We start from the raw sequence: 27,061 nt of genomic DNA on the forward strand, positions 1-27,061 counted from the left end.
CAGCAGCTCTCATCTGTTTGTAAAACCAGTTCTGGGGCATCCAAGAGGGCAGTCTTTTGGCCTGATGGCACCAGGCACACAGTAGCACACTGACATATGAGCCAAACATCCATACACATTTTTTAAATTGCTTTTTTAAACTTCAGAAGACAGAATCAGTTTCCATTCTTACTTGCAGTCCTCTTAGGCTTCAGCCATCACTTCACTGAGATGGCTGTTAGCAAGCCACTATATTCTACCTCTGCTGCCAGTTATCCAGAGCACATAACCTGCTACTCATAATCACCTGCCCCTCTCCTATCCCTACAGATGGCTTATTTCTCGCTGTCAATGAGTTCATGACAGACTTTCATGGACCCAGACCTGGTCCATAAAAACATAGCAAGGCCCTTCATGTGCTATGCTCTAAAGCAATCTCAAAGCTGCCCTACACCTACCTAGTAGACCCTCCATTCAACTGTTCCTAAAAGATGGGGAGGCCAGATGCAGCTGCTGCACCTCCACTCCCTGACAGGGAAAACTGGTTAGGGTCTGTTACACAGCTGCTCTGCAGTTAAGGCATTTGTCGTTCTGACTTCTCCGCAGCACTCAGCACAACCGCCTATTCTTTCCCAGGACACCAGTCCTTGTCCTACGTAATGTCCCAGCGTTCTCTGCCTCCAACACCTGCACTTGACCTTTAATTAGGAGAGGCTGCAGGAGCTTAGTGTTCGGCCTCTTCTGTATCTTCCTAGATGATCTCATCTAATCCAAAGGTTGCAAAACACTACAGAGCATTTTAGAATTCTAGAATTAGTCAGAAGTAACAGCACACACCTTTAATTCGATTCAAGACACAGGGAATTTGAGACCAATTCGGCCTAAATAGCAAGTTCCAGGCCAGTCAGGACACCAATGTGAGACCCTGCCTAACCAAAAAATAAAAAAAAAAATTAAATAAAAAGCCAAATTAGACATTTGACTGATGCTTCATCACGAATGTCCAAACTGTTCTATGAAACGTGGACAGCTGCATTGTTTTTCCACTTGAAATACTCTCCCTCCAGACTTCCTCAAGGAAACTACTCCATCTTAAGCGTGCGTTACTTGGTACCCAGGTCATAGAGACCGTTCGTTGATGGTCACTATTACATTCTCTCCCATTTTGATCCCGGATGAACCATTTATTATTGGATAAACCAGGTAGCTGTGCTGTCAGTGATCCTCACATGATAATTTTTACATCTTTATTAATATTTAAGAGGATTTCCCAAGCCAACTTGAATATACTTGAGTAGTAAGATACCTGCCTAGTAAGAGAATGGTCTAGGCTCAATGTCCAACACCATAAAAACATTTTGAAAATAAGCCAGGCAAACCAACCATCCACACCTGCATACTACCAGCAGCGCTAGTGTCTGGGAGGCCAAGGCACAGGATCCCTTGATGACATGAGCTTGGAATGAAATCAGCCTGATTAAGTTCTCCAGATCCTGTCTCCAAAATATAAAAATCCCAGACCCAGTAACTTGCTCCTGCATATTTTGGCCTATTTTCAAGTTTTTTTTTTTTTTTTTTTTTTTTTTTTTTTTGCAGACGGTGGTGGTGCACACCTTTAATTCCAACACTCGGGAGAAAGCGGCAGACTGATCTCGGAGTTCAAGGCCAGCCAGGGATGCACAGAAAAACCCATCTCAAAAAATTTTAAAACATTGATAGTCACATTCTGTTTAACACACATTCACAAACTTGCTATTCCTGTTGAGATTTTGGGCTTTGTTATTGTTTTATAAGACAGGATTTCTATGTAGCTTTAGAGCCTGTCCTGGAACTCTCTGTAGATCAGGCTGGCCTTGAATTCAGAGATCCGCCTACCTCTGCTGGGATTAAAGGTGAGTGCCACCTTTAATTTTAAGTAGGCCAAGCTGGCCTCAAAGTAGCTGTGCACGAGCCTGATCACCAGAGCTCCCTTCCCAACAACTATCTGAAAGTGTATTTGCACTTTTTTATTCTCCTCAGTCTGCTGGGACATTCTTTTACTTGTAAACTAGGTATGTTTTGCTTTCTTATATACCAAATGTGGTAACAAAAAGCAGTTTTTTTCAAACTGTTTCTCTAATTCAGACTGTATGAAATGCAACTGGAAGAAAATATTTGGGATAATGTAACTTCAGATTAAAGTAGGGACATAGATAAATGCTGCAGACATCAGTAGTTTATTATTTTAGTCCAAACACATTCAAAATGGAAACTCAAAAAGAATACTTTCCACCTGAAACAATTAAACTAGATTCTACCAGCATATAATGCTTAACACATTACACAATAAAGATGGTAATCCATTGTCCTCTACACCTACTAAAGCCAAGATGGTAAAGCCAATTTGGGGCAGTAGTGTCATAAGGATAGAATATTACCATCAGAATAAAATAAATCAGCAAATAACAGAAACGGTAGATGAGTAATGTTTTAGTTTGTCACTGAAAGGGGGACAAAATGTTGAAGGTCCACAGTTCTGCAGGTGAAGCTACCATGTAAACTTCTCCGTGTGGTGTGTTCATGTCTCATCTGTGGTATGTAAAAGCTGGATGAAGCTGAATGGCTCTGAGCTCCACTTCTGTATTATACTTAACACCGGTCTTTTGTTGCCATAACAGTTTCTATGGGTTAAAGGGCAATATCCTGGATTGAAATATATATGCTGTGTCCATGTGTTTTTATGTGTGCGAAAGTATTTACACATACATACAATAGGAAGAGGGAAATAAGAACAAAAGAAAAGTACACTTAGGGGAAAACCGCTGACAATAAAGCCACTTATTTCAAAGTAGTTTGGATAAAAGTTTCAAAACTCCAAAGTAATTCTCTAGTACGAACTTCAAGTACTATACATCAGAAAGTGTAAAACTGTTTCAAACAAACAAAAAACCTTAGCCTTCCAAAATGGAAACTACAAAAATCTGTGTCCACAAAATATATGCAATAGTGCAAGACATTCCCTCAAACATGGAAGACCTCATTCAAAGGGGAAAGAGACAATAAATTTTACCCATATTGCCCAGCTGACAAAAAACGGTTTACTAACTAGAGCCAACAGTCACATAGTTCAGAACCGACTGGCTACCATGTCAAGTGTGTGTTTGTTTTCACTAAGGTAGGATGGAGAAGTCTTCCATGTTAACTAACAAGCAGCTTTGAGTGGTCACACTTGTTTATTCCGCTTCTTGCTTGAAACAGCAGAAGTGTGATACACACCAACTGTTCCAGCCGTGAAAGCGGATGACCTTTGTCGTTCTTGTGGTCTACTGGAACCTGCTATAAAGACACAGTAAATCCAGCAGCTAGAAACTTTGCTCACAGAATTGTTTAAAGATTCATGTAAAAATAAAAAGATGTCGTCCCAGACTTAAATTCAGGAGCCATTCGGGTGCTGACATCAGTTCAAGAATTGTGCAAAATGAATGACAGTTCCTTGCCCCCCAAATCTTCGGAGCTGCCATTCTTCCCTCTGAAAACCGCAGTATCCTCACTTAAGTTTACTTGGCATTTTGGGGAATCTGACTGCTTTTAAAATGTGACTAAAATGTACATCAAGCTGTTTTACTTTCCAAACATTAAGTGATAACGTTTTATAGTTCACATTTGAGCTAAAAGTCAAAGACTTACTCAAATAACTGACTTCTGCCCCCTTCAAACACACGACTCCCTCCCACATAGAACAGAGAAGTTGTTAACTAAAGAACAAGATAAATAAGCATCCATTTTACTGATTTTAAAGATACTGCAATTTTTATACATCAATGATTTTCTTCAACGTTTTGCAGCTGGTTGGCTTCGCAGCACAGCAACTGATAACCACACTGCACAGAATCACCAGCGAGACTGGAATGATGTTGTAGAAGGCACCATCATGCTTATTACATTACCAGAGAACAAAAATACAGCAAACAGTTTTCACTGTCCACAGCTTAAAAAAAGGAAAGAGGAGGAGGAGTGTGTTGAGCAGCCAGCCATCCCTGTACTCAGGAGGGCAGGTCGAAAACTCTTATGATAAGGAGCCGCTAAATCTGGCCTAGTATTTAAGACCACAGCATTTGAGGTTCTCATTTTTGTTATTTCGTTCATAACTAAATGATTTCCTTCTGGAATATTTGCAGTCTTGTTAAGTAAGGTTTGTGTGTGCACACGCTGGTCACAGCAAGCAGATAAAATGCCCTCATCATTTCACAAACTATTCTCTACTGGAAAAGAAGATAAAAGATATTTTTCCCTGTTGCCTCCTGGTGCAGATGTCAACGTTAATGACTTCAGAGTACCTGATAGTGCATTTTGATGAATACATAACAAGTTTCTGTTGGTTTGTATTGGGGGGAAGCCAAGAAAAAAAAAAAAAAAAGGCAAGTTCTCCAATTGCACAAATTGCACTATTTGTGTTTCCAACATTAATAGCAGAAACAGTTAACACTTAAACAAAATGTGCAGCAGAGGATTAAAAAAAAAAAAACAAAAACTCAAATGACCTGAATTCAGTGGGCATGTCCTTTAAAGTTCCATTTTGTTGTAGACAGTTTAAGATATGGTCATTTCTCAGTCCTTAATTCTCCAAGTCTAGTTTTATAAATTAACAATATGAATCCTGTTGTGAAATTGGGGGAATAATGTCCACTTCAATTTAACTGATAACCAAAAGATGCTTTCACATCAAAGAAATGATCAAAAAGGCTGTGTCACATTCCAAAAGCCAAAAAAACTTAACAAGAATGCAAACACGATGAGTTAGGTACCACTGCCGAAACTTTGCCCACAGTGGAACTTCAACGACGCTGTCCTGTGAAGCGGCCTTCCATTTGCCCGGTTCCTCTTCCAGAACCAAGTTTCTGTGCCATGCCACCTCGTGGAGGTGGTCCTCTTCCATCACGATCACGCATCATTCCGCCACCCACAATTCCACGTGGACCACCAGGACCTCGGTCATTGCGCCTGATATCCCTGCGATCGTCACCTCCACCCCTGGTTTCTCGCTCTCTGGCAGCTCTCGTTTTCTTCTCTTCCACATTTAAGCGTACTTCTCCTCGAAACATAATTGGCTTTAAAAAAGGAGAAAAATAACATGGGTGGGATACACAAGAATAAATATTAATTTGCATATATATTTTTTAAATCTAAGAAATAAGAAACTTTAAGGAAGTTTTAATATACAAATTTTGGCCTTTTTCAGTTGAACAAATGAAACTTAAGATACATACAATAGACCTCTTTATTCATTCTTTGCATAAATACCATTTCATAATTAACTATTTTTAGCTTACCATAAATATTTTCTGTGGTTTTAAAATGTCTCAATTCATACTATATACTACAAAAGGGAAAATCAAAATTCACTTACTTTTGCAATTAAGATTCTCTGAACTGGTTCAGAATCATCAAAAACCACAAAACCAAAATTTGGAAGTTTTCCCCCAACACCCTTAGTATTGATGCGAAGTTCCACAACATTTCCAAAACCTGTGAAAATAGACATTACACCAAGGGTTAAATATTTTAACAAAACATTCTAGTGACTTTAAATGTTTCTCACCCAGCTGAAAATAAAACAAGGTGATTCTTGTAGTACCACTTGCTCAGGAAGGACATCACCTCAGACCCCTAAAACTTCAGCAGATGTGTGTCACTAGTGTTCATAAGGAAACACTACCTGTCAAGTTTTAAAAAGACAAAAAAATTTTTTCCGTCTTTACCAGCGAGTCTTCTAGTTCTAAATGTAAGACTATTAGTTTTGTCCAGCTCTTTCTCATCTCCTGAACCCGGCCAACAACACTCAGCAGTCACTGGGGATCATGTTATCATCTCTCCCTCTGACCAATTCTAGTGAGACTGGAAGCAGGAGATACAATACAGAGACAAGTCATCTAAAAACTGGGCTTCACTATGAAAACATATACCTATTTCTTCCTTTTAAAAAGCTGCATTTAAGTTCAAGAATATCCTCTTTGAAGGGAACCTTCATGTTCAAAGCATGCTAGGTGGTGGAGTTGTTGTACTGAAAACCGTGGAGTCCTGTGGTCCACTTGGACAGGACACCCCCAACCAGTCCAGATTCTCTTGCTCATGGAGGGCAGGTCAGGACCACAAGGCAGGAAAGGACTGAGCCCCGGCGAGCAACTATGGTTGTCTGAAATACAGTAAATCTAATATAGAAGCAAAATTAACCACTTACTCATAAAGAATTCTTTCAGTTCATTTTCATCAATATCATGAGGCAAGTTACCAACGAAAAGCTGATGACTATCCGGATAACGAATTATCCTCCGGTTGTCAGAATCATTCTGTTCCATATCTCCTCTGCCTGAAAGACAAGAAAAAGGTAGATACTAAAGCTACGACAGCATATGAAAACAGTAGAAAGCAATGAATTGAGGGGGAAAAGTCAACATTAATGCTGGGCACAGTGGTGCATGCCAATTCCAACACTCAAGAGGCAGATGGAGCTTAAGTTCTAGGACAGTCAGGGCTACACAATGAGACCTTGCCTCAGAAACAAACAAAATGCATGCAATGCTGCTGTCTTAGCTTAATAAAACCAGATAAATGTAGGCCTTGCAGGAAGTGTATTATTAGTAGGTGAATACAGCGAAGTGTGACTATTGACTAGAATATCAGTCCCTAGACCACTGATCTGATTATAAATGACCAATACTAACCCATAAGCAGATTTTCAACCAATAAGGAATATTCCCACCCAATATCCCCTTAGTCTTTTGAAATACAAAACACTTCATCTTGGCATGGTACAATTTCCTTTTTTTTGGGTCTCTTACCTTCTAAGGTACTGCCACATATAAACTAACTCATCTAATTCAGTAACCTAGCAACAGTCACACAAGAAAACTTCACAACATCTAAATGGCTTAAGAATGAGAAGTTCTCGGCACTCGTGGCAAAGGCGACTGCAGACGGGTCGGCGTCTCCCGCTGACGTGCAGTCAAGCTTCTCCAGTATGACCTCAACCAATAGGGAGATTGTGTCTATACGTTGAAGAAATTTGATCCTACGGGCAACAGACTTGCTCTGCCCATCTTGTTCGGTTCTCCCCTAACATCAAATACTCAAAGACACCAAACCATCATCAAGAAACGCTTCAAGGTGCTCATGACCCAGCAACCGCATCCTGTTCTCTGAGAGTTTGTTAATTTCATCTGCTGCCCGCCCCCAGGCTGATTATCTGTAACCAAATCTGTGAACATGACACCTTCCCTTACTGTTTGGAATCCTATCTCACCATGTGACTGAGTCTATCGTAATGGGGATCTCCCATAAAAGGAACGATCTCAACTTTTGTTTCTCATGCTTTGAATTAATTCCAGGTTATTAAAGATAAAATGACTTGAAAAAAAAAAAAGAATGAGCCGTTCTCTAAGCAAACAAGTGGAAGAACCCTGCATGACAAGAACTTTACATCTTTTTTTTTAAAGATTTTATTTATTATGTATACAATACAATGTGCTGCCCCCCATGTATGACTGCAGGCCAGTAGAGGGCACCATATATCATTGTAGATGGTTGTGAGCCACCATGTGGTTGCTGGGACTTGAATTCAGGACCTCTTGAAGAATAGTCAGCGTCCTTAACCTCTGAACCATCTCTCCAGCCCAAGAACTTTAAATCTTTTAAGGAAGAAACTGAAAAGATCTCCCATGCTCTTGGGTAAGTAGACTTAACAGAGTAAAAATGGCAATCTTGCCAAAAGCAATCTACAGATTCAATGCAATACTAAAATCCCAGCAAAAATCTTCACAGACCTCAAAGAACAATACTCAACTTCATATGGAAAAGCAAAAAACCCAGGATAGCCAAAGCAATACAATATAGAAACTTCTGGAGGCATCACAATCCCTGACTTCAAAAATAGAAACAACTACTCTACAGAAACAACCTAAATGCCCCTGGACCAAAGAATGGATAAAGAAAATGTGATACATTTACACAATTGAGTGCTACACAGCAGGAAAAAAAAATGGCATCTTGAAATTTGCTGGCAAATGGATGGATCTAGAAAACATATTGAGTGAGGTAACCCAGACCCCAAAAAGACAAATATCATATGTCATATGTACTCACTCATAATGGTTTTTAGACATAAAGCAAAGAAAAACCAGCCTACAATTCATAATCCCATAGAACGTAGACAACAAAGACGACCGACCCTAAGAGAGACATACATGGATCTAATCTACAAGAGAAATATAAAAAGACAAAATCTCCCTCCCTCATTAGCCCAAAGAGCAATCAAGTTTCCCTGCCCTGTGGGAAGTCCAAGGACTACCCACCTCCATCCAGTCTAGTAAGGTGAGCATCCAAACTGCCTAGGCTCCCACAAAGCCAGTTCGTGCAGTAGAATCAAAAACCCATTAAATAAATAAATTTTTTTTTTAAAAAAAATAAAAAGACAAGATCTCCTGAGTAAATTGGGAACATGGGAACCATGGAAGAGGAAGGGTGAGGAAGAGAGGGGAGTAGAGAAAAATATATAGCTTAATAAAAACAAAGAAATAGAGATGGGGGAAAAATATTGAATGAACAGCTCAGATTTAGGGATATCATCAAGATGATGATAGTCAAGGCCAAAGCTAATACAGGTTCCCAAATGGAACATTGGAATTCATCACTTTAATTACAAATTACATTTCTAAATTTGAGACACACACACACACACACCTGCATCCAAAAGCATTCTCTCTCTCTCTCTCTCTCTCTTTTTTTTAAAGATAGGATTTCTATGTGTAACAGCCCTGGCTGTCCTGGAACCTGCCTTGTAGACCAGGCAAGCCTTGAACTTACCTGTCTCTGCTTCCCAAGTGCTAGGTGGGAATCAAGAAGTGCCACCCCCTATTTATACATGTGTTAGTGTTTTGCCTGCCTGTATTCTGTGCACCACCAAGTGCATGCCTAGTGCTCCAAGAGGTCAGAAGAGGGTATCACATCCCTTAGGATGGGAGCTACAGATAATTCTGAGCTGCCATCCGAGTGTTGGTAAACTGAACCCAGTTCTCTGGAAGAGCAACCAGTACTCTGAAACACTGAGCCATCTCTCCAACCTCCAAAAGCATTCTTAAACTTCTCAGGGAATTCAAATAACCATATTAGTTAACATCTTAGTTAATGATGAAAAGTTAAGAAAAAATAGAATTTAAGAGGAATCAGTGTTTTTTCCTGAAGAGATAAAAAAGTGTAGGGTGAGCTGGTCACCAAAAGCTCAATGTAGAATTCTTAAAGCCAGCAACAACAAGCAAATGTTTTATGCCTTCAAAAAACTTGTCTCTACAGGTGACAAACCGTCTCTTCAAAGTTGTTAACCCAGGCTATCTCAGCAGATTGTGCGCAGATAGGAACACGCTGCTGAGATATCTTTACTCGGACCAGGTACAAAACCCAGTACAGTTTTTAAAGTTTAGCCTCCAACTGTCCAGTACATCCGAAGGCCGTGTAAGGGCTGAGCTTACCTGGTCTTGGTCCTCGAGGGGGGAACCCAGGTCGCTCTCGAGGTCGTTGTTCACGCACTCGTGGTGGCTGAGACTGAACTTCTGGTTTAGCGTCAACCCTTGGCTAAAATATAATGGAAAAATTATTAAAACTTTTATATTACAAAGAAATAACTTCTACTGGAGGAAAAGCCAAGCAAAGCAACTATTAGCAAGTCACTAGCAAGGATAATAGTATTCAGTTTATGATGTTTTCACCTAATTTTCTATGTTTGAAAAATACTTTTAAAAAGCTATTCTGTACCAAGCTAGGACTGTAGGGTAGATCTTAATTTTGTCACAAGATTGTAGTAGAATTCACACTGAGCTGCCTTTGCACAAAACACTCTTTAAAATTCAAATTATACTCACAAGAAACAGCGTAAGTTATAGCTACAGAAATCACAAAATGCAAGATGAGCAACTCCATATACATACATAAGACAAAGTTAAAAAGCTTTCTTATAAAGACAAGAATAAAGACACATAATTCCTCAATAAATATCTAGTTGCTACCTTCAGACATCAATAACATCTCCTAATCCCATCCCATAATCTTGAAACCAATATTTTAATAATTCGGACACATAACCCTTTAGCACGGTGGCAAGTGCCTATAATCCCAGCACTAAGTAGGATCTCAAGTTTGAAACCACCTTGAAACAGGAAGACCACATCTCAAAAATAAAAGCAATAAGAGCTTCCATATAACATCTCAAATAGTCAAAGGAGCCCTTTAGGAAGGACTGACCCTCCCAAATGGGGTGGGAAGTGACAGGGCTGTCTTGTCAACTGCTGACTCAAATACGCTGAAATCTTGTAAATGATAAATACCACGCACACTTCAACACAAACCCTTTGCATTCTCAAACCCTGCAAGCTTTCTACTGCCCACGGATTTATGGCCCAAGCAAAACACAAAACTAATGAATGAATCCTCAAAGGACACCCCCAACTAAGAGCCAGCACTTTAACCACTGAGAAGGACCTTGATCTAAGCAGCACTCAATTTTTCATTAACTGGGATGTTATAATTTGCAAGTACTATGGTTCTTTCAAAACTGCCCATTTAGATAGCAGCTATTGTAACCCTATGATGTGTGTGTGTGTATAAACTATAACATTAGCAATTATTTAGAATTTACCTACTTGTTACAGCCTAGTTTTTTTCTATGTAAACTATTTTCCCTCCAGATGAGATCACACGTCCTGGAATCTACCTAGTAACAAAATTAATTTTACAGGTGTGCTAGCACATCTCAGCACTGAGGAGGCAGAGCCAAGGGAATTTCTGTGACTTCAAGGCCAGCCAGAGGATTTAGTTCTCATTTTTGTTATGAAGTCAATCTAGCTATCTTGCTTTGTATGTATGGGAGGGGGCAATCCTGGAGAGAACTGGGTTTTTTAGCCTTGTTTTGTTCTTTTTTTTTTTTAATTTACTTTTATGTGCCTTGGTATTCTGCCTACATGTCTTATACATCTGTGTGAGGTTGCTAGATCCCCAGGAACTAGAGTTACAGACAGTTGTACCTGCCATGTGGGTGCTGAGACTTGAACCCCTGTCCTCTGGAAGAGCAGTCAGTGCTCTTAATCACTGAGCCATCTCTCTCTTCAGCCCCAGTCCAGCCTGATCTTAAACCATTCTTCCCTCGCTGCTGGGATTGCAGACACGCACCACTGAAAGAACCAAGCACGGTGCTTGAACTGATGCTCAGCAATTCCTGGTTCAAAGTATTCTATACCTGACAATGAGGTTAACTGTGCTTAAGAGTCTACCAGTCCATAAACAACCTAAAATGTAATGCCCAGAAAGGCGTATCTTTAGAAATATATGCTCACATCCACTAAGGGAGCCTTAAAGCAGAACTTAGTACAGTTTGCATATCAATCAGAATTGAAGAATACTCAAACTTTGGTGTCTTACTGGATATAATATATACACAATGTGTGCTGGGAATGATGGTACAGTCCTTTAATCCCAGCATCCAGGAAACAGAGGCAGGTGGATCCTATGAATTCAAGGTCAGCCTGGGCCTATTTCCCCAGAGTTCCAGATCAACTAGAGCTACATAGTGAGGCCCTATCTCAAAAAAAAAAGAGAGAGAGAGAGAGAGAGAAAGAGAGAGAGAGAGAGAGAGAGAGAGAGAGAGAGAGAGAGAGAGAGAGAGAAGGGGGTTAGGCAATTAAACACTTGCTGCTTTCTCAGAGAACTGCTTCAGTTCCCAACACCCACATAGTTGCTAAAAGGCCTCTAGATTCCAGTTCTAGGGTCTGAGGCCCTATTTTGACCTCTATAGGCACTGCACATTTATGGTGCACATGTGTGCAGGCAAAAACCACCCGGACTAATATATATCTTTTCTGAAAAAATAGCAAATAATACCTTGTATTTAGAATTTTCAGGAAAAAAAAAAAACAAGACAACTCAATCTAAGTATTATCAAAGAACTTGAGGATCTGCTCCAACCTCAATATATTTTAAAACATATTACCAAAATAGATTCTCAAAACAATTTAAAATTAAAGTAAGTTGAAAGGATTCCCATCTTTGGAGTGGTGGCACATGCCTTTAATCCCACCACTCAGGAAGCAGAGGCAGGCGGATCTCTTGTGAGTTTGAGGCCAGTCTGGTCTACAGAGCTAGATCCAGGATAGCTAGGGTTGTTGCAGAGAAACCCAGTCTCGAAAAACCAATGACAATGAAAGAAAGAAAGAAATTATTTCCCAGCTTATAAATAATTTGTACACTGATTTGGTAAATCTGTCTTGGAAGTAGACAGAACACCAGTGCATGCAAAGCAGATTAAAGAGCTAAGAACGGTCCCCCGCTAAGAAATAAATGCCAACTAAGCCAGCTATCGTGTTCTTGTAATTCTTCATGTCCAATGATTAAAACTAGCCATTGCTAGCAGATGAAATAGCTGATAGCCTACACTGTATTGGGGCTTTCAAATTAACTTCATGATCTTACAGAAAATGAATGTCAAACAAAATATAAAAATGGTCAAATAAAGTCAAAAAGGCACAGTCATACACAAGTCCTTCACTGAACACAAGCTATTTAGAAGAGCTAGTCCATTTCCAGCAAAACTGCCTTCCCACGAACTCCACTGACTCAATGCCATCAATGCCCTAAAAGTATACTTAACTTCCTTGTACCAAATAATCTACTTAAAATATAAGAAAATGAATCTTTTCAAAAGTAACAAAAGAAGCTGAAGGTTACTAAACCCAGTGGAAATATCACAAATTTACACACAGCACAAAGACATGAGGATTATTTTTAATTATGTATCTGTGTGTGCCTGTATGGTGAAATGTGCACAAGCAGTGCTGGAGGCATCAGGGCCCCTGGAGTTGGTAAGCCACCTGGAGTGGGTGCTAGGAACCTTAACTCAAGTCCTCTGAAAGAGCAATAATGTGCTTTTAACTACTGAGCAATCTTTCAAGCCCTTAAAGTTCAATTTTAAACATTTCTTATTGGAGGGAAAAATAAAAATAACTTCAAAATTAACTCCAATGTAAGCTACACAAAGAGCCTAGAATCTAGTAATTAAGACATACTTCAAATACATAATACTCTTCTTTGGTGTAAATATAAAGACACATTACCCTCCAAAGTCCTAAGAAAAATGTACCTATGTAAAACCACATATGTAGTTGATGTGTACCTACATAAATTCAAATGCCAGACTATATTTCAGCCGTCCAAACATGGGTGAGTTATGTGAGATCCTGACCTTCCTGTCTCTAAAATGTAGATCTCTGTGAGTTCAAGGCCAGCCAGGGCTATACACAGTTGAGACCCTGTTCCACCCACCCCCTAAAAGAAAAGTGAATGTAACATGCTGAACACAAAATTGTTAGTGGAAGACACATGAAAGGAATATTATTATTTAACTAATAAAAATAAGTGTTGGGCTGTATCCATGGCGTAACAGTTAAGTCATGTTCTTCCAGGTGACCCATGAGGTTCCATCCTCCGTACCCACACTGCAGCTCACAACCACCTGTACTCCCAGACCCAAAAGAACCAACACCCTCTTCTGGCCTCTGAGGCCATTGCATGCACAAGGTAAAACACCCAGATACACAAAATACAGTCAGTTAAAAATAAACCAGGCGTCACCAAATCTCTGAAACAACAATTCAAAGACTCCAACTGGGAATCTGACAGAAAGCAAGAGTTTCAAGTCCCAAATCACTCGTCCCTTCTCCAAGTGTGTTTGAAAAGCACTAATCATTAAGGTGGAATTTTGGCTTGTGATCAAATGCAACCACATTTAAATATGTAACTAGAAAAAAAAATACAAAGGTATTTTGGTACCAAGTAGTCTATAGGTTACTGTGTGTAGAAACATCACAAGGACAAGATAATCACTGCTTTTAAAACCTCAATGTCTTAGTGTTAAAGCATCTAGAAAATGTATACAATAACCATTTTCAATGTAAATTTTCTAGAAAAATGAAGCAACTCAAAATGTAGGGGAAAACTGGATCTTTACTATGCCAATAAACTTAATTCAAATTTAATTTAAACTTCTAGCAAGCATAAATAGTGTCTTACTTCCACAGTTTTGGAAAGCTCTGAAATGGTAAGATGACAAACAGACAAAAAGCAGAATACTGAAACGATCAGTTAAGGTGAACACTACAGTCATAAGTTGGTACAGGCTTCAATTAAATTGTGTGAACCACTTACAGACTGAGTTTAGGCAATGTAAATATACATATATAATATATACATGTAATATATATTATATATATATACACACAAATATTCTATTTCTTCAGAACAATTATTTTTAAATGTCTTTCTATTTTGTGCCTTTCCAAATTTCTCACCTAAAATATTCTTGCTAAGATGTAAAATTTGCAAACGGAGTATTTTTCTAAAGAAGCCTTTAAAATGACAACTTATATTAATAAAACCAACTTAATCTGTATTGCACACACCCAAACCCCAAATACCACCTCTGTAAGATTAATAGAGATTTGGCATTTAAAGTGGGTGCACTGACATTTAATACATTCTTGTATGTTTAATCCATAGTTCTGGTTGACTCACTTAAAAATGTATAAAAACTAAGCAATTGGCAAATGTAACAAGGATACAATCCAATGTGTTCACAGATCGTTACCTGTGAGACTGGTGCTTTAACATGGGGTGGAATTCCAGAGGAAGAAACAGTACCACTAGGAGGCAGGTTTTTACTGGTCACTGAAGCCCAGGAGAAAGCCTGCAGGAAATGCAACAGACCTAGACTACTAATCATGGAAAACCACCAACATTCCTACAGGGAAACTTCCAAATATATAATCTGTTTTCATTTCTAATCTGTTCCTTTATATTGATGGACTCCTAGAAGAAAGGCACACACACACATGCCAGTCTGTGTGCCAGCTCTCAACATCTCATTATGCAAGATACGACTGTTTTGTCTCAACTGCAAAATAAAACCACACCAAGTTCCTATGAGTAAGTGGCAAACAAAACCACTATCAACTAAACATGCTATAAAATCTGAACCAGAGAGAACTTCTTTCCCCTTTGGGGGGAAGACAGGATGTGTGAGTGACAGTGTTGGGGAAGGGGAAGAATAGAAAAGAACAGAGTACTAGTTGGAAAGTTAACAGACACAAATTGAACAAGGACTCTTCTACTTACTCTTCTCTCACTGCCCAAATATACTTTAACCTTCTGCTTCACAGAGATAGAGGTTTAACATGGTATACTATGGGTGTCACGCATCTCTACCAGAGAATTAGTATAGTAAGGAAACTGATCCCATTTAAATCACAAACAGGTATCTCTCACAGATCAACTTCAGCTGGGACATTGCATGACTCCTGGAGCATCAGAAGAGATAAGCAACTGAAAGCCTCATACATGGACTTGAGTAATTGAGTGTAAGTCATTCAACACTGCATACAGACAAGAGTAATTTTATGATATAAATTTCATTCTTAGGAATATTTTTGGGGTGGAGAAAAACCATGAAGTCTCCCCAGAACAGAAACTCCAGCTTCTTTCACATACATAGAAGTGTAGCTTACTATATCAAATAGCAGAACCAAAATCATGCTTCATTAATGACACCAGGCATGAAAACTGCCTGTGAAGCTGCATGTCTGAAAAGTTCCTCTGATCTCACCTTTGGTGGTTCTTGAGGAAGAGAAGCGGGCTCGGAGGGAGGAGGAGTGGCAGACTTCTCCTCTAGCTCTTCTAAGCTTTTCTCCTCCACTTGTGGTTTCAGCTCTTCAGTCTTTGTTTCAGATTCTGGCTCAGGTTCAGGTTCATGAGAGGATTCTTCTAAAGGCTCCTCTATGCCATTACTAGAACAAAACATCTAGGTCACCAGAGGTCCAGTGAGATAAAACTCCAAGCTAACAGCTGTCACCTGTTCTGTGTTCACGTACAGACGGTGTAGGGCTGAGATCCAAGTCCCGCCTCATGTGCACATACTAGCAAAACTTCTCTACCACAAAGACCCACACCCAGTCAAATCACAGCTTTCTGTCTGTTTTGGTTTTGTTGTTTTGTTTGTTGATTTCACCATGTTTCCTTGATTGGCCTCAAACTCAGAGAGATCCATCTACTTCTGCCTCCCTTGAGAGCTGAGATTAAAGGTATATACCATCAAATCCAGCCCCAATGTTTAAAAGTGGTATTATTTTGCCACGTAAGGATGTTTTGCTTACGTGTATATCTGTAAAGAAGAAGGCACAGAATCCCATGTCTGGGGTTACAGACTGCCGTGTGGGTGCTCTTACAGGCCGAGCCATCACTACAGCCACACCCCACCATTGTTACACTTAGATTACCCACAATGCTTCTCTTAGTACCAACTATAAATCCCGTGCTTATTTTCTAATGAGTGTGAAGGGCAATGCATGATGGTTAGAGCACTTTAGGGAGTCACATATCTCCTCCAATATTAACTCAAGAATGAAACTTGGGACACCAGGGCTACAGGTGAGCACCTTTACTGGCTGAGCCACCTCTCTGGCCCTATACACCATGCTTCTTATAAAAATTAAGTTCAGTGTATTGTCCTAAACAGTTTTTACTATCTGTTATCAACCACATCTGATACAAACCAGTATCTTGATACATGTCATAAAAAAAAATCAAATATTGGCTTAAATATGCTGTTTTAACAAAAATGTATTTCCAGGGGCTGAGGCTGTAGTTTGGTGACCAAGGGCATAATTAACATGCATAAAGGTCGGGGGTTTGATATTTAGCAACAAAGAAAAAGAAAAAACATTAACTTCTAACAATAATCCTACAAGCACTAACTACACTGCAGATCGGCGCAAATGCAGGCCTTGCCAACTGCTGGCTAGCCTTACGTCACAGGATGGGCATCATAGTAGGCGCTGTTAGCATTCTCTTGCACAGGTTCAGGAGATGGCTGCCTTTCTTCTTGCTCCTCTTCTACTTCATCTTCTGATTCTGACAATACATAATGCACCACATCTCTGTGAGAGGCTCACATACTTACACACTACAGTATCTTTCAGTGTAAGCTTCAAAGTCAGCAAACTTACAAAGGCAGCCATTCACTGGAACATTCCCCGTTCCCCACAAGCGGGACAAACTTGATTACTATGATTTATTTTCACAAGATCTATTAGTAAAGAAAGGAAAAGCTTGCAAAGAAAAGCTAAAAACCATTGTTTCTGTTGTCATATCTATTTAAGAGTAGTAATAATGAGAAGAAGGAAAACAAACTGATATTTTTATCAGTGGAAGATCAATAAAATAGCTGCAGTACTGCCACAGCTGGGATAGGCAACAGACGGCAAGGGAAAATGAGTACACTCTATGCCACTTAGTTCATTCTGAGAAAGCTGCTCGTGTCTCCAGACTCTATAGTATAGTATGGAATCTATACAGACATGTCACCTATACACACTCTTCCTAGGTTTGACTTTTACATAATTTCATGTACACACATATTCCCTTCAACAAGAACTAAAGGGGGGGGGGGAAAGAGTTGGATTCAATTAAAATAAAAGTGACAAATTTCAAAAAGCTTCATACTTATAGATGAGTTAAGCGCACCTTCATCAAGTTCTGGCTCAGAATCACCAAATACTTCATCTTCATAACGAAACATATCATTGTGAACATAAAATTTATTTGGAACAGATCCCTATAGAAAAACAACATGCAATCTCAGTTTTAGTACCACAGAAATAATATGGATTAATATAAGCAACCAAAGCTGAGTATGCTATGACACTAACACAAAAGAAAACTAGAAAAAGTATCATCAAATGAATACTGGATGAGTGTGGTGGCAAGCACATGTAACTCCACCATTTGGAGGACTGAGAAAGGAAGAGGACCGCAAGTTCCAGGTCCTGAGCTACAGATTCTGTCAAATAAATAAACAAATAAATGCAATACAAATAATACACACATATGAAAGTGTCAAAATAAAGCCCAGCATCATATATATTCTAATGCTTAAAAATAAGGAAATAGTACAATTAAAAACTCTTCAAGAAGAAACAGCATCCAAAGTTCTTCCATCTTTTCAAAACCCTCTGAAAATACAATTCAATATTTTTACAATCATGTAGGGTTTTTCCTTTGTCTTATGGTCCCAGGGACCAAATTCAGGGTTGTAAAAACAAAACCATGAGTCATATCACCCAGTCCTCTCTTCTGTATCTATCATCCACTTACACACACATTTCAGCATCTATCTGTAAAGTACACATGTACATACAGTGTATAAAACAAGCTGTATTAACACACCTAATCGAATCTCTCAAAGACAGCAGTGCGCAAACTGCAGAGATGGCTCAGTGGTTAAGAATACTGGCTGCTTTTGAAGAACAGGTTCAATTCCCAGCATGGTGGCTCCCAACATTATATAACTCCAGTTCCAGAGCTGATACCCTTCCCAACTCTATGGCCATTAGGCACACATCCATACACATGCAGGTAAAACACTCAAACACGTAAGAAACAAAGATGAAAGGGCTGGAGAGATGGTCTGGAGGTTAAGAGTGCTAGCTCTATTCTTCTATTCACCTACGTGGCAACTGTCTATGTCAGTTCCAGGGTATGCAATACCCTCTTCTGGCCTACAAGGGCACCAGGCATACACGTGGTGTACAAACAAAGCCAAAACACCCATACACATAAAAATAAGTAAAATTCAAACTATCACTTAATTTTAAAAATAGCAATAAGCAAATCCAAACCTGTAGGAACTCTTTAGTATTCCAACAAACTATTAACACATAAATCAAATAAATACAAACTAAGTGAAATGAACTTACTTCTGGAGCCAGAACAAAGGTTTGCATAAACTTCCTCTCTGGCTGTCCACTGTTAGACAGCAAGCCCATGACCTGTACAACTACACCATCACTCAGGGTTGCATGAGCATCCACATGACGAATTTTGGTATGACATTCGCTGAAGTTCAGAGACAACACTTTGTGGTGTATATCCTTTACAGGGAAAAGTGAAGAGAAGAAGAACATGTGTGCTGCCACATTAACTACAATCACTATGTACACACAGCGCTTATTTCCTCAGGACCCAAAAAGCTTAAGGATTTGCCTGTTCTGCATTAATCTAGACAACTATGCATTACAATCAAACTGCCTGTCAACTACCATCTTTAAGACATCATCTCTACACAAGAAATTAGAACGCATCTTGATCCTGTGCGTTGTAGTCTGGGTGTTAGGCAGCTAATCAGTCTCACAAACTGCTACCAACTGCCTTCTGACCTCACACCTCATTTTACCTTACTATTGTTTTCCTAGATCCAAATTTTTCCTGTTTCCTGCTAAAGCCCAAACCAAAGCCCCAGATTCTTCAAGACTGATCTTCCCATCAAGTTATGAAGCAAGTACTGTGCATATCTGGAGCATGAGAGAGATACTTCTCAACTCCTTCGCATATAAAATACAACACTCCACATTGTCCTTTTAATAAATACATCCAATCAACAATACATTTCTACTAAAACTAACTCTTTACAGCAAAGGGTCACACTAGAGAAACCCAGTGAGAAGTCCAGAAAGGCTACTTTTTAAAAGCTGTCTCCATTCAAAGATACTTGAAAACAGATAATCTGTAACTTACATTTTGGCCATAAACTGCTTCCTGGGGCTTTCCACTGGCATCCACTCCACCATGAACATAGGAGGAATTCCTGCCATAGAACCTGCAAAACCATTGACAGACACATCAAGGAAGGCATAGGGGCCACTAGAGTTCTGGTTCAACAGATAAAGGGGCTCTAACTCATCAACAATATATGGCTGCTGTAAGGATTAACCAAGTCAAGGCCTATAGAATCCTCAGAGCTTCTGTGTGACAAAGGCAGATGCTCAGTTAGCTTGCCTCAAATTCACGCCAGTGAATAAACAAACGGCTGTCTGAGGAGGAGAGTAAATATTAAAAACTTCACTCTTTTCTTTAGGTTTATTCATATGAGTATTTTTCCTGGATGTAGCATGCCATGTGCGCTGGTACCCTTGGAAGCCAGAAGGGAACAGAGGATCCCATGAGACTAGTTACAGAGGGTTCTGAGTGAAATGTGGGTGCTGGGAATCAGTCTCTAGCCAGCAACCCAAGACCAGCAGTGCTTTTAACAGCCAAGTCACCTTCCAACCCCTTATGCAAAGTTTTTAAAAATCTAAATTTTTATTAAAAGGAAAAGTAGTTAAATATGCTAGATATAATATGGAAGTCATACCACTTTACTTTGTGGATATTCATGTACACGTGTTTGTGTTGGAGATCAGAAGACACCCGTGAGAAGCCTCCTTCCACTTTTCTAATGGAATACAGGGCAAAAGTCTTTACCGGAAATATTCCTTTACCCACTGTGCCATGTTGTTAGCCTGAAAGTTCTATTAGTTGAAAACCTTGTTGGCTAGGTGGTGGTGGCACATGCCTTAAATAAATCCCAGCATCCAGAGGCAGATGTCTGAGGCTAGCCAGATGACAGAGACCTTACAGAAGTGGGCACGGCGGGGTGACTTCCAACCCCAGCCCTGGGGAATGAGGAAGAGGGTACAGTGATCTGGTTCCAATTAATTCACACCCACATAGTGAAACCCTGTCTCAAAACAGACTACCGATATTCTGAAAGATCAACTCATATATAAAGGTCCTAATAATCCCATTCACTCCCAAATATCACTCTTTTTTTTTTTTTTTTTTTTTTTTTTTTTTTTTTTTTTTTTTTTTTTTTTTTTTTTTTTTTTTTTTTTTTTTTTTTTTTTTGGTTTTTTGAGACAGGGTTTCTCTGTGGCTTTGGTTCCTGTCCTGGAACTAGCTCTGTAGACCAGGCTGGTCTCGAACTCACAGAGATCCACCTGCCTCTCAGTCTTAAAAGAAAAAAAAAAAAAAAAAAAAAAAAGCTCTGTATTGAGGGAATTAAAATATTTTACATACCCTCACTTCAGTACAATGTTGAAAACTGGCTATGGGTAGCTTGTTTACTTATTTATCCTTATTTCTAATCTTACTTTTCAAGAAAGATGCTGAATTAGTTATTAGCTTCAGCTGTCAAATATGAAAAATGAGATAAAGTACCTACATTAAAACCAGCATAAAATTAAATGGAAAAATAAAGAATTCACAGAAAGGGAACCCAGCAAAAGTGAGCACAATCCTCTCCCATACTGCCTAAGAGAGTATCAACATGTCAAGCAGTATAAACTGCCAAAGCTACCCTAAGACCTGCACAACAGATCGGCAGCAGCGACTGCAGGAGGTAACAACAGTGTATTATTTCAGCCCTGTCCTGCAGCATCGTAGGACTCATCTTTCAGCCGTCTCAATCACCTTTCAGCTTCACAAGTATAGCAGCCAAAAGAATGGGACTTGGCAAAAACTAGCTAAACACTACACGAATTTAATTTTAACCTCTGGAAAAACAGCGAACAAGGTTACTAACAGTGTCTCACAAAACAATACTATTTTTCACATGGAAAGACAAACTTTCACAGGTATATAGTAGTTTTTCTCAACACTATGAGAACTTAAAAAGATAAATTTAAGTCACTGATTTATAATTGCTCACTGGAACCCATTAGTAAGCCAAGTCCCTCATTAGTATAATGAAACATGAAATACTGAGGGGGTATGTGTGTGTAAAATAATGTGCTATAACACTATATGATGTGCTTCCTGTTTGCAAAGACATTGTCAGTAAAAGGTGGCCATGCCAAGAGAATATGAGGTGATGTCTAAATTTTACCTGTGTAAATACTCGGGAGCTTTATTCAGCAAAGTATAATACTGCCGCACAAACTCCCGCCCCACAAGCAGCGGACTGGGCTTCTCCATAACCATTTCTTTGCTGCACAATGTCAAATGCTGGGGGAGAAAACACAAGAAAACAGCTATTAAATCATCTCTGTAAAATGCCAGGAAATAAATCTTCATAGACATACAAATGAGACTATACATTAACACCATTAAAAAAAAAATTATTAACAGGCCAGGCGGTGGTGTGGCCTGTTAATCCCAGCACTTGGGAGGCAGAGGTATATTAATCTCTGTGAGTTCAAGGACAGCCAAGTGCTGTGGAGAAATTAGAGATGGCTCAGTAGTTGCCTGCTCTAACCGAGGACCCAGGTTCAATTTCCAGCACCTACATTAAGGCACACGACCATCTAATCTAACTCCAGTTTCACAGGATCTGCTGGCCTCTTATGACCTCCTTGGGCACCAGGCACACATTAAATAAAAATGAAAATCCTTTGTAAAGTGCAGTTTGTTACTTACTTTATATATATAGCCCTCAGAATAATCTATGTAATCACCATAAAGGGGCAGTGGGCTGTAGATATGGCTCATGGTTAACAGGTAGTTCCACACGACAATTCATTTCCAGCATCCACATTAGGTGGCTCCTAACTGCCTAATTCCAGTTCCAGGGGATCTGAACCTTTAGCCTTGAAGGCTTGCACATAGATTCAAAATAAATCTTGGACCAGAGAGAATGCTCAGCAGCAAAAGCTCTTGTTCTTGTGGAGGACCCAGGCTCAGTTAGTTCCCAGCAGCCACATGGTAGCTCACAAACATATTCCAGAGGACCAAATACCCTATTCTGACCTCCACAGGTACCAGCTACACACATGCTACACAGACAGACAAGCAGGCACAGGCGCATGTGTGCGGGCACACACATAAACACACACACACACACACACACACACTTTTTAAAGGGAAGTGGAGGAAGGAGAGAGCCATTGAAATGGCTTTGGAGTTTGCCTGACCTGAGCTTGGCTCCCCAGGACCAACAAGGTAGAGAGAACTGACCCCCAGTTTGTCTCCACTTCTTTTTTTTTTTTTAAGATTAATTACATATAGTGTCTGTCTGCATGTATGTTTGCAGGCCAGAAGAAGGTACCAGATCTCATTATAGATGGTTTTGAGCCACAATGTGGTTGCTGGGAATTGAACTCAGGACCTCTGAAAGAACAGTCAGTGTTTTTAACCTCTGAGCCATCTCTCCAGCCCCCGACTTTCACTTCTAAGCACAAACAGAGACCATCCCAAACACCACTTGTTTTTAAAAGAAGTAGTAATATGGCTGATAGTAGCTCACTGGTAGAGTACAGTAATTCCAAGAAATAGCTGCAGGTTCAATCCTAAGTACCAAAGATGTGTGTAGATCAACAGACAGAACACCCACCCAAACACCCATACAAAGCCTCAAGAGGATTCTTGACTATTTTTATTTATGTGCATGGATGTGTGTATCCACAGCGACCAGAAGAGGGTGTCAGATGCCCTGGAGCTTGGATTACAGATGGCAGTGAACCACAGTATGGAAGTGGCAAGGGAACTAAACTTGGAACCTCTGGAAAAGCAGAAAGCACTCCTGACTGCTATACTTGAAAGTACTAAAGGGGAAAAAACAAAACAAAGTAAAAATCAACCACAGTGTATATCAGGCAAATAAAATACTATCTGAATTCCTATTTTAACAAATTTCAATGCAGGTTTTCTTTAAGCAACTAAATACTTTCAAAGCCAAGCCATCCCATAATCACCAGCTTGGACGTGCTGTTTCTCACAAATGGGGCAAAGAGGTGGGTTAAGTACGACTCTTAGAGACTTCAGGACTGAACTCTGTTCTAACTAGCTGCTTCTTCCTTTCCAATTGTTCCTCTAGACACTTTTTCTTTCGTTTTTCGAGGCCAGACTTCTCTGCGTAACAGCCTTGGCCATCCTGAACTCTATAGACCAGGCTGGCCTGGATCATGGAGCACTAGCCACCTCTGCTTGCTGAGTGCTGAGATTAAAGGTGTGCACTACCCAAGTTTTAATACAGAAATGAATTTATAAACCAAGTTTAGTGGCTCAGGCCTCAAACTGAGGCACTCAGAATAACCATAAGTTCAGAGGCAGGAGAGATGGCTCAGTGGTTAAGAATAATCATGAGTTCAGGCCAGCCTGGACTAGAGTAGCCCTGTACTTTTTTTTTTTTTTAAAGATTTATTTATGTATCAGTGTTTTGCTCACCATGTATGTCTGTATACCACATGCATGCCTGGTACCCATGAAGATCCAGGGTATGAGATTGCCCTGGAATTGGGGTTCTATGGACAATTGCATGTAAATACTAGTAATTGAACCCAGAAAATGCTCTTCGATTCTGAGCCATCACACTGAAGCTCTGTATCTTTTGTTCTAATACCCACACAGCAGCTCACACTGTCAGAAATCCCAGTTCCTGGGGATACGCATGCAGACAAAATACTCATACACATAAAATAAAAAATTATGTTATTAACTTTAATTGGGAGACTAGAAAATGACTGAAGCATGAATAAAGGCAGAAGCAACCACAAGTAACACTCACAATTGGAAAGCTTCCTTCCCCGCCTCCATCACTGTCACGATGGACCCAATTGTTTTTCCTGTACTATACTCTTTCAAAAGATGGGGAAGAAATATAGCTTATGCTGTCTAAATGTCACAAAATGTACAATAACTTTGAAATTCTTAAAATTCAGGGGATCCAGGGCCCTCTTCTGGTTTCCAAGAACACTAGGCACACACACACATACGGGCAAAAACATTCATACACACAAATTTTATTTATTTTTAAGGGAGGAGGGGGCTTTTTCAAAACAAGCTTTCTCTAACAGCCCTAGCTGTCCTGAAACTTACTCTGTAGACCAGGCTGGCCTCAAACTCAGATACCCACAAGCCTCTGCCGCGGAAGTGGAGCACACACCTTTAATCCCAGCACTGAGGAGCCAGAGGCAAGTGGACCTTAGGGAATTCAAGGCCAGCCTGGACTACACAGCTAGAAGGGGCTTAGAAGGGAAAGGGGAGCCAAGGAAAAAATGGTTTTAGAGCAAAGATTAAAAGCACGGGAGTGAGTAAGGAATTTTAGCTAACTTGCCTACTGTGAGCCCTGCTGATAAGGATGGAAATATTCAACAATACTGATTTTTGCATAGAGATGAATGAGTCTAGTAAAGACTGGCCTTGAAAACTCACAGCAGGGGGCTGGAGAGTTGGCTCAGTGGTTAAGAGCACTGGCTGCTCTTCCATAGGTCATGAGTTCAATTCCCAGCAACCACACGTTGGCTCACAACCATCTGTAATGAGATCTGGTGCCCTCTTCTAGTGTGTGAGCATACATGGAGGCAGAATGTTGTATACATAATAAATAAATCTTTAAAAAAAAAAAAAAAAACTCACAGCAACCCTTCTGCCCAGGTGGCCTAAATCCTGAGCTTAGGTAAAGCAGCATGCCCGGCATTACATCACTAAACTAAGAACTACCCACTTTCAGTACCAACAGTAGCAAGAATGTATCTGTCCGACACAGTAATGTTTAGTGGCTAAAGTCTTCTTACACTAGAAATTACTCAGTAAAGGTAAATGAAGGAAGTTGAGATGGGAACAAATATGCTGAACAACATAGAAAAAAACTAATAAAGAACAAGAGAGGGTAGGGAGGAAAAGAAACTTTAAACTCAGGAGGCAGAGGCAACCAGATCTCTGTAAATGAAGGGCAGCCTCATCTACAAAGCCAGGGCTGTCATGCAGTGAAACCCGGTCCTGGGGGAAAAGAACAGAAAGTCTGGAGAAATGGCTTGGTGTTAAGAACTCTCACTGGCTGTTCGATCCCAGCAACCCCACAACCATGGCTGTTCACAACCATGCACAACCCTAGTTCCAGTGTATTTGATGTCCTCTTCTGCCCTCTGCAGGCACAAGACGCGCAAAAACATCTATGCACAGTAAAAGGAAAGTTTTGGGGCTAGGAACTTACAGCATCATAAAATGAGACATTGAAAAGACTAGAATAAAATGTTAAATTAAATTACTGTTTCATGAATTAAAAAGGCAATGTATATGATGAGCTAAAGAATGAAATTAATTTTAAAAATTCACTACAAATGGTAAAAATTATTATTAGAGCAGATTACAGTAGAAAAGGTTATCCAAAATAGTTAATTCTCATTAATTTCAGAGCTATCTTAAATGGTCTCTCTCTCTCTCCATATTCTTACTAAGAACACAGTGCTCCATTACTAGTGATAAAATGGCTAACTTCAGAAAAAAAAATCAAAATTTAAACACAAATACCTAACCACAACTACTAATGCAATTCTTTGAACATTCCAAATTTCAGAACATTCCAGCTTTCAGAACAGAGATATTTAAACCATGTGTTAAGCAAGTACTGTATCAACTGAGCTGTATCTTCAGTACCCCCAATCTTTAAAGCATTAAAAAACACACACCACTCACTGCACTTCGTTCCATGAAATTTCATGCCATTCTTTGGTAGTTATTTCAGTGCTTGGAGAGAACAAATATTTCTGAAGAAATCATACTTTTTATTAAAAAACATCAAGAAAACACCTAGATAAGGAGGAGGAAATGCAGATAAACTGCTAACCTTGGAAGGTTATACGTACCATATTTTATTTAAGGAAAGAATGTCTCCAACTGGCTGTAGCCTGTTTACCAGAATCTGCTATCAAAGGCTGCCCACGCTTAGCCCTAGCTTATCTCCAGGACAGGATGCTCACTCCCACTCCCTCTGCAGGGCTCACATTTAGGCCAAGGCCCATTCTCACTGACCCAAAGACTAGATCCCACTTTAAAACGACAGCTCCATTCAATACTATAACTTCCCAAAGTTCCTGAAGGTCTTCATCTAAAAGGTTTTAATGACTACAACAATACCAGCCATACATTTTTAGAACAAGAAATTCAGATTTGTTGTGGCAGACCTTGGGTCTAAGTACCACAGTGACAGAAATAGGAGGCCATGGGTAAAGCAAAGGGGACAAGTGCTGGAGTGCAGAAAGACACCAAGAACGGCCAACCCTTAAGAAGGGCTATGCTGGGTGGTGGTGATGGATGCAGAAACGGTTATGCTGCTCCCCTCTAAGAGAAGGTTTCTCTAAGTAGCCCTGGCTGTTCAGGAATTCACTCTGTAGAAGAGATTGGCCTCCAACTCCCCTCTTCTAGCCTTGCCTCCTGAGTGACTTCACCTGGCCCAAAGCAAATTTCCTGAGTGTCACACTGACAC

General features: G+C 39.8%; 1 protein-coding gene, 1 non-coding gene and 1 pseudogene across 3 annotated transcripts in view; 1 reads left to right on the forward strand and 2 right to left on the reverse strand.

Moving 5' to 3' along the window:
* Window positions 1–2,176: 2,176 nt before the first annotated feature.
* G3bp2 (G3BP stress granule assembly factor 2) overlaps window positions 2,177–27,061 on the reverse strand; it is a 29,123-nt gene continuing 4,238 nt past the window's right edge. Inside the window, exons 2-12 of one of the 2 annotated variants that reach the window (XM_050149924.1) lie at window positions 21,746–21,864; window positions 19,618–19,699; window positions 18,801–18,974; window positions 17,569–17,659; window positions 16,854–16,956; window positions 15,653–15,833; window positions 14,639–14,737; window positions 9,480–9,582; window positions 6,197–6,325; window positions 5,366–5,484; window positions 2,177–5,066 (exon numbers count right to left, since the gene is read on the reverse strand). In XM_050149924.1, coding sequence (XP_050005881.1) covers window positions 4,794–5,066; window positions 5,366–5,484; window positions 6,197–6,325; window positions 9,480–9,582; window positions 14,639–14,737; window positions 15,653–15,833; window positions 16,854–16,956; window positions 17,569–17,659; window positions 18,801–18,974; window positions 19,618–19,699; window positions 21,746–21,840 — 1,449 coding nt within the window. In that variant the 5' untranslated portion in view covers window positions 21,841–21,864 and the 3' untranslated portion in view covers window positions 2,177–4,793. The remainder of the gene's footprint in view (window positions 5,067–5,365; window positions 5,485–6,196; window positions 6,326–9,479; window positions 9,583–14,638; window positions 14,738–15,652; window positions 15,834–16,853; window positions 16,957–17,568; window positions 17,660–18,800; window positions 18,975–19,617; window positions 19,700–21,745; window positions 21,865–27,061) is intronic. The other variant, XM_050149925.1, reaches the window with a different exon arrangement.
* On the reverse strand, window positions 6,013–6,141 carry LOC126506635 (small Cajal body-specific RNA 23). The gene has a single exon (XR_007593287.1). It is a non-coding gene; the product is annotated as a small Cajal body-specific RNA 23 (non-coding RNA).
* Window positions 6,369–9,473, forward strand: LOC126506229 (H/ACA ribonucleoprotein complex subunit 3-like; annotated as a pseudogene).

The sequence above is a fragment of the Alexandromys fortis genome, unplaced genomic scaffold (genome assembly GCF_014885135.2).
Source record: "Alexandromys fortis isolate MF-2015 unplaced genomic scaffold, M_Fortis_MF-2015_v1.1 scaffold_0, whole genome shotgun sequence".
NCBI classification, from domain to species: domain Eukaryota; kingdom Metazoa; phylum Chordata; class Mammalia; order Rodentia; family Cricetidae; genus Alexandromys; species Alexandromys fortis.